Genomic DNA, 18,361 nt, shown 5'->3' on the forward strand with positions numbered 1-18,361 from the left:
ATAATAATGTATGTTTTATTTCCGACCCCCGTGGAACCGAATCTACCGCTGCGAACCCCGCGTCGGTCTCTCTGGGCCAGGAGGGGCCGACGTCGCTTCCGGTAACAACATATGCGGCGGCGGCGGCGGCGGCAGCTGCAGCAGCAGGAACAACAACAACCGTTTAGACGCTCTGGGGTGTGTGTGGAAGAGGTGACGACTCATGTTTTTGCGTAGGGACCCGGAAGCCCGTTTCCTCCGCCGGCTGCACGAGGCCGCCTGACGGCGGTCCCTCCCCTCCGCTGCTTATAAGGCTCGCGCACCCGATTTGAACACGGCTCGTCGCGGCGGCGGTTGGGACTGGAGCTAGCACAGGTAAGGGGAGCCTTGAGCGCGACACCCGGGGAGGGGGGAGTGGCGCTCCGTCCAGTTTCGGCCTCGGCGGGGGGCGCAGCTGCCATCTGAGGCTAATCGGGGAGTGGGGAGCGTCTCTCATCCACCCCCGGCTTGGGATGCGGTTGGGCAGCATCTCTCTTAGAGCGGCTTTTCATGGCTGGGAAGTTGCCCCAGCTGCCTGTGTCCTTCATAGGGTTAAGTTCCTCCACGCATCCCTTCCTTGCACAAGCTCTGGCTCTTCACATCAGAGTGTCACACGCCTGAAATCGCCATGGGAATAGTTCAGATGTGGTGTAATCTCTCCCCACCCCCCAGCCGGCAGCCCTTCCGGTACATGTGCATGGAGGAAATTAATAATATATTTTTTTAAAAAAACCCACCAAACCTGTTTAATAATTTGGGTATTTAGGAACCGAGGAAAGTGATTGCATAACAGGTAACTTCTGGTTAAGTTAACTTGGGCTACAGTCCTATTGCATACTTAGGTTGGAATAAGTCTCGCTGGATTCAGTAGCAGTTTCTCAATAAACATTAATGCAGTTTTGCCATTGGATATGTGCCTCTTGCCAAAGCTGTCTTCCTTCCTGCAGTTCTACTTATTTTAAATTTTTGCAGTTCACCTTGAAATTATCTATAAAGGGAAGTTTATAGATGATCTGACTAGTGTTTCTCTCCATATAAGCTTGTGCATGCCAAAACAAGGAAAATCCTAATTGGAGAGATGTTTGCCATTTCTGCTTTAAATCTAGGTCTCCAAATCACCAGTACATTGAATTGTTGGCCTAGCCTATGGCATGCCACTTTTCTTTGCCTCTACCTCTTTGGCTTTAGGACTGACCCTGTGCTTAGGCTGAATGAGACAATTGCTTGAGGCAGCAAATACCATTATTGGTGTGGTGGTGTCCCTGTTTAGTCTTCCTCAGCCCTTTGACACTTCCCTGTAAGAGATCACTGCTGCTGGTGCCACAAAGGCTTTCATGCGCCCCTTAAACTTTGGCTCAACTTCTGAGTATGGTATGGACAGCACCATCTTGAACTTTGCCTTAGACAGCAATATGTCTTGGGCAGGTTCTGCTATGGTGCCCTGTTATGGTGAGGGTTTAGAGAGGATGCAACTCAGTGGTGCAGCACATGTTTTGCGTGCCTAAAGTCCTCAATTTAAGTCCTGGCATTGCTGCATTTAACTTTTTAGGTGTTGAAGATGGATTGCTATTTTGCCAGTCAGAATGGTCAGAGATACCAATGTCTTGAAGCAAGGTTTTGTTTCATTGCAAAGGCAATGATTCTGTTGTTACTTCTGGATTTTATAGATAGAACCCTACATTACACACGTTACTTGAATGTTGGTTTTCTTTCCTTACACATTTGTGGAGGGTGAGCATGGCATGTTACCGGCACTTGTTTGGTGTGGATAATGTGAACTACCTGCCCTGTTTGGGCATGGATTAATTATAATAATCTAATATTCATACTTTCTGTATGCAACATTGATCTTGCATCAGATGGGATTATAGTCACATTTGTCCATGGAGGGGAGTGTGACTTTTGGTCCTGTTCTTTCATCACTTTCTCTGCTCACGTCTGTGACATCTGTGGTGCAGTTGAACTGATGTCCGGTCAATGTCTCCTGTGTATGTGTGGTGCTGGAGCTGTGCAGTTCCATCAGTGCAAGCTGGCAGCTAATGAGTTGTACTTGACAGGAGAACTTAAGACACTCTCCTCTCCAGCTCCCACAGAATTTGACAGTGGATAGAATGTGGCACTATATGTGCTTTGTTGTAATTTAGATCTGTAGCCTGCTTAATATGCATAGTTTTGCATAAAATTAGGTGTTCATTATTTATGCTTTGTGGATTTCACCTTCTGTGGTAGCTATCATCAGTTTGAAGTCTGGTGATTAGGCACCTGTTCATGTTTTTACCTTGAGAAATGTAATTTGGGCTTTGGTCGGATATTGTTCAGTTAGTTATATAGTTTTAGCATTTATTTAGCTGCTTCTCAGATTTACTCAGGGTGAGATACCGAAATTAAGCATTTTAAAAATTAGCTAAGCTAAACATCAATAAAATCAGAATCGGATACACCATTAAGATATTACAAATACAGTAGATAGGTTTTAATGCATAGAAAGAGTAGCAGCATAAAAATGTATGTTATAGATAAGGATTAAAATCTTCCTTAGCGAAGCTGAATTTATTGTGGTATGTATTCTTGCATTTCAGGCTGAAGAGATAAAACAGATTGACATATATAACTACTAGCCAACCAATGACTGCTGTGAAACAAAGAGCTTAAGGCTCTCTGTAGCTTTTCAGTGCTAACCTAGGAGTAAACTCTTAATGTGCTCAGTGGAGGTTACTTCTGAACAGACATACATAGGATTGCAGTGTTGGTGAAGCAAATTTTGAAATGTCCTCTGCTGAAGTTACCTACTGTGTACAGGTTGTGTCTGAAAGGTGTTCCTGCTTTCCCTATGCAAACTTCAGAATAATCCATAATGTTGGTATTAGAGATGGGCAGAGGAATCATGTGGAGATGAGGTGCGGCAGAGAGTCCATGGCAGAGGAACTGCTGCTTCTTATGCCCTGCTGGCTAGGGTGAAAGTTGGTGGGGCAGGGCAATTAAAAGAAATTCTGCCGTGATCAAGGGTTTTCTTTTCTTTTGCTGCAATTGCCTGTTTGGGAAAAGGAAATAACTAGGGTTGGCATAGGTTTGTGGCAAGTTTGAGGGAATGGAAGAACTTTAGATCTTATGGATCCAAGCCCCCACCCTCATATTTCCCCTTTTCATCCCCCACTGATAGGAAGGGTGTGGTGGTGAAGAAGCCTCTGGCAGTAGAAAACATCCTTCTCTGACTCTCTCCAGCCATGGAGGGGAAGGCTATGGCATTCTGCAGCCCATTGGCTGCCCACCCTGGCAGCTGAAGGGGAAAGGTGATACTGGCTTTATTAATGTGGGGGGGAAGTGCTGAAAGACAAATTGCACAAAAGCATGTGCTTTTCGTTATTTACATCATGCTCTTTTTTGCTATATGTTTCTTCCAAAGGGCATTGTTCATTACAGGATATGAGGTTTTATCCTAGATGTTCCAGTAGTCAGCTTCTGGAATGTCCATCTCAGGATTATTGCTAAAAATAATTGCTTTGTAGGAAAAAAGCAGAGATAAATCCTTGGAAAAGCCACAGAGAGCCTTAAGCTCTTGGTTTCACAGAAGTCATTGGTTGGCTAGTAGTTATATATGTCAATCTGGTTTATCTCTTCAGCCTGTTCAGTTAGTACTTAGTATAAAGGAGAGCACAACCTATTTTTTATAAATATTGTTGACAGGTTTCAGTAGTTACAAATATGGTTTTATTAGAGCCTCTCTTGTAAAATGCTCCCATGTTGTGTATGAAATCTTAATTTTCAGTTAATTTTTAATCGGTTACCCATTTTACAGTCTGATTCTAATGCATTTCCACTGAGTGTGTCTCCTAGATAAGTATGCACAGTTTGCAGTCTTATACCATTTGTTGCCCTTGCAAACAGTATATATGGCAATATAGGCTCTTTTCAGTTTGGATAGCTGCTTTACAGTTTGGATTTCACCAAAGCCTAGCCTCTAAACACTTCACCAAAGCAATGCAACATCTTTATTTAAGCAGGCTTGTATTAATAGGGGAAGTGTTTGTGGTATTTAAGTTTTGTATGTTTTTGCTTCTTATTGCCTATGTTCTTATTGTCCATCTAAGAACAAGTTAATTTATAAATAAAAATGAATTTTTACTGTATTCTTCAAAGATGAGAAGCATGTTATAAAATTGTACTGAACACTACTGATTGTTGGAATGCAAAACAACTGGCATAATTATTTGTTCTGAAAAGCGGAAGCTTTTGTTCCGCTCATAGTCATTACAAGTGTATCTGTTGTTCCTAGACTACAGTACACAGCTTGTGATCTGCTGCAGATCAGAACACTGTGTTACAAAAAAAAGTTAAAATGCTTATTTGAGTTATCAGTTGTAAAAAGCATGATTAATAATAATTAATATTACCATCAGTTGAAATAGTTTATTTCTTCAATACCATTCAATGCTTATTTAATGCCAGTCACGTGCTGTGCACTATACTGAAGTGATAGTTTTGGATGTAATGACGTTGCATAGGGAATAGGAGACGACACCCCCACCCCAAGTGCCTTATCCCTGGAAGCCCTCCCTGAATTAAGTTTTGCCTAATTTTGAATTTTTTATATTTAGGGTTAAATGATGTATACCGTGCTCTGCTGTTAGCAATGAGCTGCAATGAACATTTCATCTATAAAGCCCAAATGATTTAGGATCTGTGTACCTTTAAATGTCTTTGCTGCTGCAGATTGGACATGTTTATGCAAATTACTAGAGCAGTGTTGAGATTCTGGGCTATGTTTCTTCCATCGTGAGTTCGCATTTATGGCCTAATTCAGGAGACCTTTGATTTGTTGACCTTCTAAGAATTGTGCAAGACTCATGGTTGTTGTTGTTTTAATCTGCCTTTGCTCATTTGTATGTATGATTATGTATGGACAAGATAAGGCTCTCAGCCTTATCAAGCCTTCACAATCTCCTCACTCAGCAGCCTACACTACTGTTACTGAATTGTTTGGTGTGGGGATTGGTCCAGATTTGTAGCTTGTGAACCATCTTCTGATTACTCCTGTGATAAGTTGTTGGGATTCTTACCTTTTCTTTGTTGATCTCTTTTAAAACATGTAAATAAAGTTCATATAATTGTTCTACATTAAGTGATTTGACAAGTTCTATATTGTCACAATATGCATTCTTTCTCTAAAAGTTGCTTTTATTCTGTTCATGCGCCTATGTGCAAGTCAAGAACGGATAACTACTTTTGAGTTTGGGGATTGACCTTGGAAAGCCTGTTCTGCCTGCACAAGCCCCACTAAAATTAGCAGGTTTTATGATGAGAAACTATGGGCTTATACAGCTTTCCTTCAGCTTTTTAGTAAATACAAGCTAATACTGAAAAACGTAATGTAGGTGCCTAATTTACAAGGTGACTGAACTAGACTTCAGGGAGGATGTTTTTAATTGCAGTCTAAAACATATGTTGGACATATTTAGGATACAGTCCTTTGCACAACTCTAAGCTGCTGTTATATTCTATTGAAATCAACAGGATTTAAGTATTCCATCTGTATACACAATGCAGCCTTGCATGTATTGCCATGACTCCTTTCCCAGTGCAGTTTGTTTATCTAGGCAATGTCATTGCTCCCTTAATGCTAGAGAGAAGTGAAAGAATTTCCAAGTCCTAAAGAGCTGTCCTGAAGTTGCCTTCAAAGCTAGAACTTGAAAAATATTATTTGGCAAATAAATGTGGAGAACACTTGCCAGAATTCAGTCCCCCCCTCCCCAAAGTAGAAATTCCTTTCACACACATACATAGGGAAGGGGCTGGTCTTTCAATGAGCTGTCTCTTGCAGCTTTTAAGAGGTGCTGCTCTGCCTGACCTACTTCCCAAAAATGTTGGATTTTTCATCTAGCCCATAAAAGGAGGTGGCAAAGGGTATAAATATGGATATAAGGGTAAAGGGACCCCTGACCATTAGGTCCAGTTGTGGCCGACTCTAGGGTTGTGGCGCTCATCTCGCTTTATTGGCTGAGGGAGCTGGCGTACAGCTTCCGGGTTACATGGCCAGCATAACTAAGCCACTTCTGGCGAACCAGAGCAGTGCACAAAAATGGCGTTTACCTTCCTGCCGGAGCGGTACCTATTTATCTACTTGCACTTTGACGTGCTTTTGAACTGCTAGGTTGGCAGGAGCTGGGACCAAGCAACGGGAGCTCACTCCGTTGCGGGGATTCGAACTGCCGACCTTCTGATCAGCAAGTCCTAGGCTCTGTGGTTTAATCCACAGCGCCACCTGCACCCCAAATATGGATATAGATAGTCATAATAAAGTGGACTTCATTAAGCCTGAGCAGAAAAAATAGCTCTTGGAATATAAAGTCTTCCATCAAATAGCTTTAATCATGCTTTTCCAGTTTTCTCAAACACCTGATCAGTTGCTTAAAAGCATGTGTGCTTTGTTTTAACACAATAAAATAAAACGAAATCTAGTTATATTTATATACTAGGGACAAAAAGTTTTTAAACACCACAGTCTCATAAGATACTTGGAAAAGAGATATTTCCTGTAAAACCACAGTGAAAGTGTTCCTGGTGTCTGCAGACTCATCTGAATGCTTTCTAGTACAGTTATAAGACTTCTGTTGGTGGTGGTTGTTTGCACTGAAATTTTAATGGTTTTCTGAAGTGTCAAAGTAAAGATACCAGTTTGATTTTTTAAAAGCCAGTAGTTAGGATGAATGAAAGTTGTAGTCCAAAACATCTGGAGGGCACCAGGTTGGAGAAGGCTGTCATGGGTTATGTTTGTCATGCCTTTCATTGTTTTGTAATCCTTTGGGTGAAAATCACTTTAATGCTGTGCACTGTTTAAGCATAATTGCATGTAGAACCATAGACTTTATTTGCTTGTTCTTACAAATATGACTATGAAACTGTTGCTTCTGTTGGTTAATGAACTAATCTGGGTGTATCCTTGTGTTCCTCCCCCCCTTTACAACCTGCAGGCTTGCAGATGGGTCAGGGGCTGTGGAGAGTGGCCAGGAACCAGCAGCTGCAACACCAGGGATACGCAGGACAAAGCTATCTATCCAGAGAGCATGGTAGAAGGATAGCTGCTAATAACGTTTCAAACGCAAACCATCGGAAACATGCCCAGGGAGGCATTGACATTTACCATCTGTTGAAAACTCGGAAGTCAAAAGAACAAGAAGGGTTTATCAACCTGGAAATGTTGCCTCCTGAACTTAGCTTTACCATTTTGTCATACCTGAATGCAACAGACCTCTGTCTGGCTTCATGTGTTTGGCAGGATCTTGCTAATGATGAGCTTCTTTGGCAAGGGTAAGTTAATGAGAGGTCATGAGCACAGGTTACAACAGTCAATTTAGATCCAGGATTTCTTGTCCAAACCACTTGCTTCTTTAAACAAAACATCAAAAATGAAAAACTACTGTGTAATTGTAATTGTAGCTAATTAACTAGGCTTTTGGAGCCTCCAAATTGCAACTTAAATCCGATAAGGAGAGTACAGAGTGATAGAACTTCAGGAGCAATTAACTTAAGTTTTCAAAGGTGATGGTACTTCAGAAAAAGAGTGTGCTCTCAGGTCATGCAGAGGAATTTCAGAAATGGTAAGCGTTCTTGCACGTGCTTCTTACTCTTGTGGAAACCGTAATGGCTCTATTAAAAAACTAGGTACATGATGGTCTAAAGCAGGCATAGGCAAACTCGGCCCTCCAGATGTTTTTGGGACTACAACTCCCATAATCCCTAGCTAACAGGACCAGTGGTCAGGGATGATGGGAATTGTAGTCTCAAAACATCTGGAGGGCCTATGCCTGGTCTAAAGACTCTAAAGTGAAACTACATGTTTGGTGAGAACATGAAACATAACACTGAACTCATTGTGGCTGCTTCTAGAACTATTCTTCAGCATAGCTATCAGAAGTATCATTCAGTTGCTCATGAAAATTCAGTTCCTACCCTGGTCTACATATGGCTTGCTGAATTTGATAGTGCAAATATTCTCGAGATCAGCACTTTGGGCTACAAGGATGTCTTAAATGGAAAGGGCCTGTTTTTGTGTAATGGCACCAGTCAGTAATGTTTCTGGAAGCAGAAAGTTATCCTTCTCTTCGTAATGCTCAAAACAACTGCTTGCCTGGCTACAACTTGACTAACGGTCACAAAAAATGGAGAGTGGAGAAAATGAGTTTTGTGTGTGCCACTTCCCAATATGTGGGTGTGCATTAATAAGATTTTGTACAGAGCAAAGTTAAAAAGCCCTTGGAAGGGTAAAAGGAATGTGTTGACCCATGCAGTTGGAAATAGGTCTTGAATTTCTTCATGATAGTTATTTTTTTCATAAAAATAAATTTAATAGTTCAATTGCACCCTAAAGCACCAAGTTCCAGATATAGTTAGATGTTCTTTACTTATTATATACTGTCTAAAGGATAGGCAGTACTGGGTTGTAATCCTGCATGAAGCACACAACCACACACTGGATGACATTCCTTCTCTATGAATTGATAAATTATCTGAAAGTAAAGCTTCTCTCTCCTAATGCCTGGTAGGTTTATTATTTTTTTAAGATTCAAGCTTGGGTCAACTGATGTTTACATTTACTTACCCGGTTAGTCTCTGAAATATTAATGAGACGTTTAGGATGAGAAGGCAAGTACTGGATAGCACCATTCATTAAGCTCCTCATGCTACAGAGGCTTACATGTACTTACAGTTATCTGTTTGAGTATTTCTGTGTGGAAATTTAGACATGTACATATGTTTGGAAGATACTGATACTACTTGCGTTGGCAATGATGCAGTACAAAAAAATAAGTCAGTTTTTCAGTAGTTGTGCAAATCCTAGGTATTTAATTGGTTCACTCATGTTCATAAAACATAATGAAAAGTATGTTTTAGACTATTTAGAAAACTCCTATTAAAGTCTGTGTACTAAGTTATATAACTGAAACATTAAGTGGTACTTTTCAAGTACTACTGTAATATCTGGTGGGCTCTTAGAATCCTGAAATCTTGGACCTGAAAATGAATTAGAGCATAACCTTCTATTTCCATATTGAACATGCTTCTTCCCTTTTTGTAGATTGTGCAAATCCACTTGGGGTCACTGTTCCATATACAATAAACGTCTGCCTCTGGGATTTTCATTTAGAAAATTGTATATGCAGTTGGATGAAGGCAGCCTCACCTTTAATGCCAATCCAGAAGAGGTGAGTTGATGTTGATGACAATAGTAAGTGATGGTGATAGTTCTGGTGTTCTTGTTGGTTTCTAAACTGCTGGGCAGATCTAAAGTTAGTGGAGCATAGAAGTGCCCACTAGATGTACAATTGAAAAATAATAATAATCATTAATTAGAAGCATACTTTTTGGTATGTACATTTTGTTGAAATCCATTTGTACTTGCTTAAAGCAAATGTTTTAGGATTAAGGTTTAACAGAAAGTACATTATTTTTACTTCACCTTTGACTTCAGGTTTATGAATAAATGTCTCATTTGTGGAAAAAATGAGAAAATAAATATATGCAGTTGTGGCACAAAACGCTAACACAATCCAGTGTAGTAAAGTTGTTCATTAATTGGAACTTCAGCTTTGTTATGGAATTAAGAAACAAAGAAAGCTTGACTCATAATGCTTGTTTTACTTTAACAAAGGACGGAGTTGTCTCTGATCACTTTGTAATGCTGAAACAAACCTTAAATTTAAAGTAACGGGTTTGATAACTGAGAGCTTTGCTTAGCAGGTGGGTTAGAAATACTCCAAATAAATACTGTTATGTGTTACATTTATGCATCCTGTGTGTGTTTAGAGCCCTTAATTTTTTGATCATGTTCATTTTCTAATTTTCTGTTTGCTTTTTCTGTCTTGTAAAACTATTTTGTTGAAATAAAGAAATGTTAGGTAATCACCCCCTTGAGCCAACTTAGGTGGGCGGACCACCAACCTGTCAGTCCTAATTATGACATCAGGTGATTGACAAATGAGGGTTTCCCATCCACTTGTCAAAGCTGACCTATGGGCTTGGGAGTGATAAAGATCTGGCCTGCTGGGCCCAAAAGGTTCCTCAGACTTGCACTATAGGACCATCAGCTCATCTGTTCTTGTCAGTAGCAAACTAGTTATGGCTTCCTTGCTGCTTTTAGCAAGGACAAACACTGATGAAGGAGCACAAGCTGCTGTTGGGAGTAGGTGCAGTTTCCAGTGGGAGAATACCAGAAGTGCCTTGTGCAAGTGTTATGTTTCATCATATATTTTATAATTTTCATTAAACCTGTTTGAGCAGTCTTCCTCATGTGGATAGTGTTTCGACTGCAGGCATAGGCAAACTCGGCCCTCCAGATGTTTTGGGACTACAACTCCCATCATCCCTGACCACTGGTCCTGTTAGCTAGGAATGATGGGAGTTGTACTCCCAAAACATCTGGAGGGCTGAGTTTGCCTATGCCTGGTTTAGAGCAAGAATAGTCTAGAAAATGTAATCAATATTTCTGTAATTTGATTATAAGAACTAGACAAATAACATACTTTATGGCACAAGCTGGTCTGTGAGTTTCCTGAAATATATTTCTTAACATTTATAATATGTTATGTGGTTTCAAGACATGTGCAAGCTAAACATGCCTGCATTTTAACATCTTATAACTTCTTATAAGTTCAAAACCATGCATTCATTTGAATGTGATCTTGTACACAGCAGGACATGAAAATGACTGTTTTAAAGTAAAATGAATGCTGAATAATAAAGGCTGACTAAATTTTCAGCATGATACCCAGGTAGGAAATGAAGTACGGTTCCACAGCAGTCTTAAATTTCAACCTAGTATGACACACACAATCAAAAGAGAGAAAAGGTGGATGTTGAAGGAAGTATGTTTCCTGCTGCTTTACTACATATAAAATCTCATTCATAACTACACTAATGCATGTTTTATTTGCATATGAATTGGATGGCATATATTGAAATGTAGTTCTGAAGATAGAATTTCTTCATCATTATTAGGATTTGTTCCATTCCAAATTCCCCTATTGAGCACAAAAACCTAATATTGCATATATAAAACATCTCTTTGTCCCAGGGAGTCAACTACTTCATGTCCAATGGAATACTGGATGATTCACCAAAGGAAATAGCTAAGTTTATCTTCTGTACAAGAACACTAAATTGGAAGAAACTCAGAATCTATCTTGATGAAAGGTAACTTTATTATAAACTGGGAAGTATTGTATTCCCTTTTATTTAGTAGACTTGTATTTTCATTTGAAACATTGGAAGAATGGGGCATTAGTTAATAATAAAATACATAGCAATTTAGTAACTGCAAAGTTGAGGATCTTTTTTTATTCTTTTTTTGGCACTTTACCAATGAAATTTACCCAGTAGTGGAAAAATGTGTTGATGGCAAGTTTCTTGCAATAGAAATCTAGCATTAATTGGAATGATGCTCCTCTGCTCTTCATCAGACACTTCAAATTCTGGAAAGGAAAGTAATCCCTCAGTTAAAATCTTATTCAGGTTGCATCTGACACCCACTTGCCCCAGTTATAGAATCGTTTCTTTTGCCATGTCAGGTTCAAACTACTAAGCACTAATTGCTATAGTGCATGAGCAAATTCAGATGTTCTTGATATTATTTTAAAAACATACTATCCATATAAGGTATTGAGGATTTCCTAGGAATAATTATTTGTTTACATGCTCAAGACTATCTCTGGGTTGCTGCCCTGGGACAGCTATCTAGCTTGCAGAAGGAATTCCAGAGCTGTTTTCTTGACTTTGGTTTTTATCGGCTCACTATGTATGTCTGGAATTGTGGTCTCCGCTGATGATTAATATTATTATTATTATTAACAACAACAACAGTCAAAGTTGTGATTCAGTTTATAACATATCTTGGGAGAAAAAGTGAGAGCCCCTCACCTCTATCCAGTCCATGAAAGTCCATGTATTCTACAAAATATTTACGCCATAATAAATCTATTCCTGTTAAGGTACCACAACCACTGTTCATCTATCCTGGGAGTTTTCTTTTGAACTGAAGCAAAGGGTAAAGTAATGAAAGGCTAAAAAGAGCCAAGCAGATGTAGGAGTAGGGAAATGGAACATGTAAATAGGCCCTTAGAAACACAAAAAGCGAAGTGTACAACAGAAAACCCCAAAAAATGTTCCATATACAAAAACCCATAGACAAATGTCAGAAAGGATATCAAAGTGATCTGAGGATGAAATGAATTTTAGAGTTTTAGAGACAATCATTTTGGTAAAAACTTGGGCTGTAATTGGAGGTTGTAACTAACGTATAGCAGAGGTGCCTGTTGTGACCTGCTTCCTGTATACTTCTTCCATCATGTGTTCTCTTCCTTTTATCTGACATTCTCTGTTGTAAATGTGTTCATATGAAATGTATTATTGTTTTATATTATCTGTAGTTGGCTTTGTTTATTTGTCAGTTGATGGCTCAGGTGTTTGAAATATTAAGGTTTCAGTTCTGTACATACATGCCTGGGAAGTAAGCTCATTGGAAATTGCCTACGTAGGATTAGGTTGTAAATTGTATTGGAAATATTTTTTAAATGTTCATGTAATCTTGATTGGCACTTACACAGCTGTTGCAACCTGAAAAGTTTCAGGAAGTCTCCAGGATATATAGTCTCATTGACAATACCATGCAGATTCTTAAGGCTGGGTGCATTAAGAGCTGAACACCTGTGTATGATCCACTCAAAGAGCCATCTTGTGATTGAAATCAGCAGCCTCAGAACTGTTACTTATTTTTCTAGCTCTAGTAGCTATCAGTGAACCAGTCTTACAGACTACTGTACTACATGCATATATGATATATGACCTTCATCAGATGTTTCTGTGGCATATCTGATTGCATTGCAGTGCATTGTTTCAATATTTTAAAAGAACTGTTAGTCTTATTGCCATATCTTTCTCTAGAGGGAGGTTTTTTTTCCATTATTTGCATATCTTAATAAGTTATGATGTCTGGGGTTTTTTACAGTATGTTGTTGATACACACATACTTCCAATGCAATATATTTTTGCCGTTCTATATCCACAGAAAGAAAATAACTATACATATTGCAACTCCCTTTAACGTGCTATACCAATGGACAGGAATCGTAATACTTAGGTGTGATTTGTACTATAAAGAACACCAATCGTGCTAAATATATGTTAGGTTGAACTGCATACTGTTTGTTCTGGTTTGTAGATCTTCCCTTATTAAGTCTTGATGAAATGAAGGATTTAGAACGGAAAAGTAACCCTCTCCCCAAAGTCTTTATGGTTACAGTTCTATACACACCTGGGGGTAGGTTCCATTGAATTCACTGGGACTTGCATCTGAGTAGACTTGCATAGGTTTCACTGATAAGTTTCAAAAATGTTTTTTGCATAATTGTCACTTGTCTTAAAAGGCTTTTCTTTTTCCTTTTTTTTAAATTAGGCGAGATGTTTTAGATGACCTTGTGACACTACACAACTTCAGAAATCAGTTCTTGCCAAATGCACTAAGAGAGTTTTTCAAGCACATTCATGCCCCTGAGGAGCGTGGTGAATATCTTGAGACTCTTATTACAAAGTTCTCACACAGATTTTGTGCTTGTAACCCTGATTTGATGAGAGAACTTGGCCTTAGCCCAGGTAAGAAGAAATGGCCTGCAGTTTAGATGGTGTGGAATGTTGTTTTGTAGTATCAATCAAGTCCTGACAAATATGCAAATGTTTCTTTTTAGGTCTTGCGTGATTTAAGAGCTCTGAATCTGCATATCCTTATGGCTTAGTGATGTGTTAATGGAGTTTATTTCCCAGTAAATATATTTACTGTAACCCAACACAGGCTTATGTTCCTTTTAAGGTCAGATTGGTTTTAGTGTGATTTGAGCACCAGTAACAACACAAGTGGATTGTTCAGGTTAGATGGACACCTCTAGTAAGCATTGTGTACAGCATTCCAGGTATAGTCCTATTCTCTGTGCTCCATTCCTTTACCTGTGATTGTTTCTTCTTTAACTCAAGAATATTGATGCATCATAGTTGAAGCTTGTTAGAGCAAGAGATAGGACTATTTTGGAATTGGAAGCCCAGTTATAGAACACCTTCTCCAGGAAGATACATGTAACAAAAAAAACACCAACCCACCAGACAAAGCCCCCCCTTTTTTCCACCCAGCCCTTTAAAAACACTTATGATAATAAAAAACGTTTTCCGTATTCTTAGTTGATCCAGACAGTCATGCTTAGAGTAGATTGATTTATTTTATTCCATAAAATTTAATTATGTTGACTGTTTTAAAAATACAAACCCCAAGCAAAACATTGGCAGGGCCATGCCCTAAAAATATTTGTTTAAAAAATTGTTGTTGTAAAAAGTTGTGTTTTCTTAAAATGTTATCTGTTCAAAGTCATGACTTTTTCTTCCCTTCCCCTTTAGATGCTGTCTATGTACTGTGCTACTCTTTGATTCTGCTTTCCATTGATCTTACTAGTCCTCATGTGAAAAATAAAATGTCAAAGAGAGAATTTATCCGAAATACACGCCGCGCTGCTCAGAACATTAGTGAAGATTTCGTTGGGCACCTTTATGACAATATCTACCTTATAGGCCATGTGGCTGCCTAAAAAGCACAATTTGCTAGGACTTAGAATTTATAGTTTAAAAGGAATTGGATCTCCAATGAGATTTGGGTTTTGTTTGTTTTGTTGGTAGATATGGGGGTTATATTAGTGCTGGTCATTCTAACCTCCGTCTGCAATCAAAAATGTACAAGAACAACATTTTTTTAGCAATTTACCATGAGAACTGAATAATTTTGGATTTTTAAAAAATTTTGCTTACAGTTTGCACAAAAATTACCATTAGTTTGACATGTTACAATTTCTGAATGTTAAACTGACATTATGATTTTAAACTGACAAGATGGTGGACTTATGCAGTAGATTTGCTTGAACACTTTAACCAGTTCTTTTGTTTATTTTTTAAATACCATGTAATGTGTACATATTTAAAGAGATTTATAACCATAATTATTTTATTGTAAAATATTTTAACTAAAAAATTTCCTGTCTCTCTCTAGACTAGACTATGTCTTTTCGTATTTATTTCTTTACTTTGTGAGACTGCTCTGGTTCATTTTGCTGTTGCCTTTGTTTAATAGCATTTGGTGAGCACACTCTTCAAAAGCTAATTTAAAGACACAAAGCATTTTCGATTCTAAACTGCCATTTACAGCCACCAGCCTAGCATAATTGGGTAGTAGCTGGCTATCTTTGTGCCTCAGTGTTTAGTGCCTTAAAACATGGGACATTTTTTGTAGCTATGGCTCCTCAGGGTTGGTTGCCTTCATAGCGGCTGCCCAGAAATAGTAATAATAAAAAAATTAACACTGAAAATCATGGAGGTTATGCAAGAACAGTTGCCTTACAGCTGATTCATTTCACTTCCACTTAAGCAAGACATTCTTGGTGAATTTGACCTAGAATTAGAGGCTGGGATCCTTTGCACAAGCCTAAGGCATTTCTGTTTGCATACGGTCCCTCTTACCCAATTTCCACCAATTCCTCCTGTTCAAGTCCTGACCCAACTATTCAGAAAGATCGATGATGCTCAGGAATTCTTGAGGTGGGAGAAATGAGAAAACCGCATTGTATGTGTGAAGTTCCACTTATGCAATGTTAACAATTAAATCTCTCTCCTGCCTGGAGTATCCCAAGTGTGCCTTGCATATGGAAAATTCTCCTTTCTCAGTTACTTTCTGCTGCTACCTACTACAGTACCTGTGAATAGGTTGTGAGAATTATCTGGACGGTATTGTTCACCAACAGCAGCACAAGCAGTACTTGAGCTGGCACAGGTGAAACACAATAATCTTAACTCACAAGTGGGAAAACGTCCATTTCCCCCTCAGTTATAGCTGATGTCCATTTTTCCGTAGAATAGCCCACCCAAGAACTATATATGCTCATGGAGTTTCACAGTATGAAAACTCGGGTTCCTGATTATGATAATGAAATGTTAAAGAGGATATTTAAAAGCTATGGAAATTAAGCAGCTTGCGTTCCTTTCATTTCTGCACAAATACCTGAACCTGCTTTTTTTTCCTTTGACCAATCCCAGTGTGTGGAAATAGGCTATTTTCTTTTTTGGGTGAGGGAGGATAAGGTTTTTATAAAAAAATTCATAGGGATAGTAGTTAAACCCTCTCCATCCCTTAATATAGGCATAACTAAAGCCAGCTTTGATATGGAATATAACTCATGCTATAATGTAGACAAACATTAGCCACAGGAAAAGTTTGAGTCCCAATATAAAAACTTACCCAGGGCCTCAAAATTTCCACAGAAAACCCAGACATCCAAAAGCAAAGAAATGTGTTCTATGTGTAAATTTCAGTTCCATGTTTTGTAGATGTTCAGTATATCAGTTTCATTCAGTTTTATTTTATATACGAGAAGAATCTTGTAAAGCTGCTGTTCCTTGTTTTCAGGGCTAATCTGTATCTTTTGCAAAGCAAGTTAAACCCATCCTACATTTGGGAGGATACATTTAATATATCTTTAAACATGCAATAAGTTAAAACATTTCTCAAAGCTTCAAATAAAGGACAAATTTGAAGAAGAATCTACTGACTAAAAGGTCCTCGAGTGACAAAGGCTGCGTGTGTATGTTTTGAAAAGATTTAAAACACCACTTGAAGTAATGTGGTGTTGACAGTGCTTGATAATGCTATTTAATTCATTATAATTGATTTTTCCCAATTACTAGGATTCATGATTTATGTGAACTACTCATTTGTAGTTTTAGCTTGACAAACCTGAAACTGGTATTACTTTTCAGCCAATATAAGTGCATAGCTACACCATTTAGAAGAAACTCAAAATTACACTACAGATTTTTTTAAAAGGAAAAAGGGGGGGGGAGGCAGGCATGCTTCCTAGTGAATTGCAAATGAAGACATGAAATGCAGGTTGAGGAATATGTTGCCCCCTTTTATGGTTATTTTAAATAAATATCTCACTCAATAAGCTTAGAGTTGATTACCAGCTTTTCTTTTTTTTTTACTGCTTTTAGAAAATCGTCTCCTCTAATCTCCAAAGCATTGTTAAAATGAACAAAGGACAGACTTGAAGGATTTCCTGTTTCCCTCGCCATGCATGTTTTGGCTTCATTTTCATTTAAAGTGTAATAAGATACAAACTTCACAATCTGCATGCAAATCTGTCCCACTGTGCTAAAAGGCTTTTAATATTACTATAGTGCAGTCCTAAGGATGGCTATGCAGATGTAAGTATAAAGTTCAATGGGATGTTAGCCTTAACTAGATTATTATTAAACTGATGAATAAGAGTCCTTCAAATAGCATGCATGTTTAGGTATAAATCTAAGCTTGCACTTTAACTATTTTGATGGTGCTGTTTTTTTTAGGAACTCTTGTTAAGGGTTTGCCTGCAATGCACGTTTGTGATCAAATACCGTATTTTTCGCACCATAGGACGCACTTTTTCCCTCCTAAAAAGCAAGGGAAAATGTGTGTGCGTCCTATGGAGCGAATGCAGGCTTTCGCTGAAGCCTGGAAAGTGAGAGGGGTGGGTGCGCACCGACCCCTCTCGCTCTCCAGGCTTCAGGAAGCTATCCGCTAGCCGTGGGAGACCCAGCTCTCCCACGGCTAGCGGAGCGCTGCATTAATCCCGAAGCTTGCGGCGTGCGGAGCTCAGCGCGCCCCAAGCTTCTGGGTGCCGGCAAGGTCTCCGCTAGCCGTCTAGACCTTGCCGGCACCCAGAAGCTTGGGGCGCGCTGAGCTCCGCAGCCCCAAGCTTCGGGATTAGCGCTCCGCTAGCTGTGTCTAGGCTGCGGATAGCAGCCTGCCTCCCGGAGCGTCGGGCGCCCTGAAAGCAGAGCGCCCAGCGCTTCGGGAACTCATCCGCAGCCTAGGCAACCCTGCGGGAGATCCCGCAGGGATGTCTAGGCTGCGGATAGCAGCCTGCTTCCCGGAGCGTCGGGCGCCCTGAAAGCAGAGCGCCCGGCGCTTCGGGAACACATCCGCAGGGTGGGGAGCCCTGCAGGAGTTCCCTGCAAGGCTCCCCAAGCTGCGGATAGCAGCCTGCCGCCCGGCGGGTGGGGCGCCCTGAATCAGAGCGCCCCTCGCGCCGGGCAGACATCCGCAGGGTGGGGAGCCCTGCAGGAGTTCCCTGCAAGGCTCCCCAAGCTGCGGATAGCAGCCTGCCACCCGGCGGGCGGGGCGCCCTGAATCAGAGCGCCCCTCGCGCCGGGCAGACATCCGCAGGGTGGGGAGCCCTGCAGGAGTTCCCCGCAAGGCTCTCCAAGCTGCGGATAGCAGCCTGCCGCC

At 39.9% G+C, this 18,361-nt stretch overlaps 1 protein-coding gene across 2 annotated transcripts; it reads left to right on the plus strand.

The window, feature by feature from the left end:
• Positions 1-83: 83 nt before the first annotated feature.
• FBXO8 (F-box protein 8) lies at positions 84-16,635 on the plus strand. Of its 2 annotated transcripts, none has more exons than XM_083572124.1 (6): positions 84-354; positions 6,987-7,323; positions 9,092-9,218; positions 11,087-11,205; positions 13,463-13,659; positions 14,449-16,635. In XM_083572124.1, the coding sequence occupies exons 2-6, from the start codon at positions 6,995-6,997 to the stop codon at positions 14,634-14,636; spliced, it is 960 nt and encodes a 319-aa protein (XP_083428250.1). In that variant the 5' UTR covers positions 84-354; positions 6,987-6,994; the 3' UTR covers positions 14,637-16,635. The 2 variants fall into 2 exon arrangements, with proteins under 2 accessions (XP_083428250.1, XP_083428251.1); XM_083572125.1 differs by lacking the exon at positions 84-354 and adding an exon at positions 3,175-3,308.
• Positions 16,636-18,361: the final 1,726 nt, after the last annotated feature.

Source organism: Podarcis filfolensis (genome assembly GCF_964270895.1).
Source record: "Podarcis filfolensis genome assembly, chromosome: 9".
In the NCBI taxonomy this organism is placed as follows: Eukaryota; Metazoa; Chordata; class Lepidosauria; order Squamata; family Lacertidae; genus Podarcis; species Podarcis filfolensis.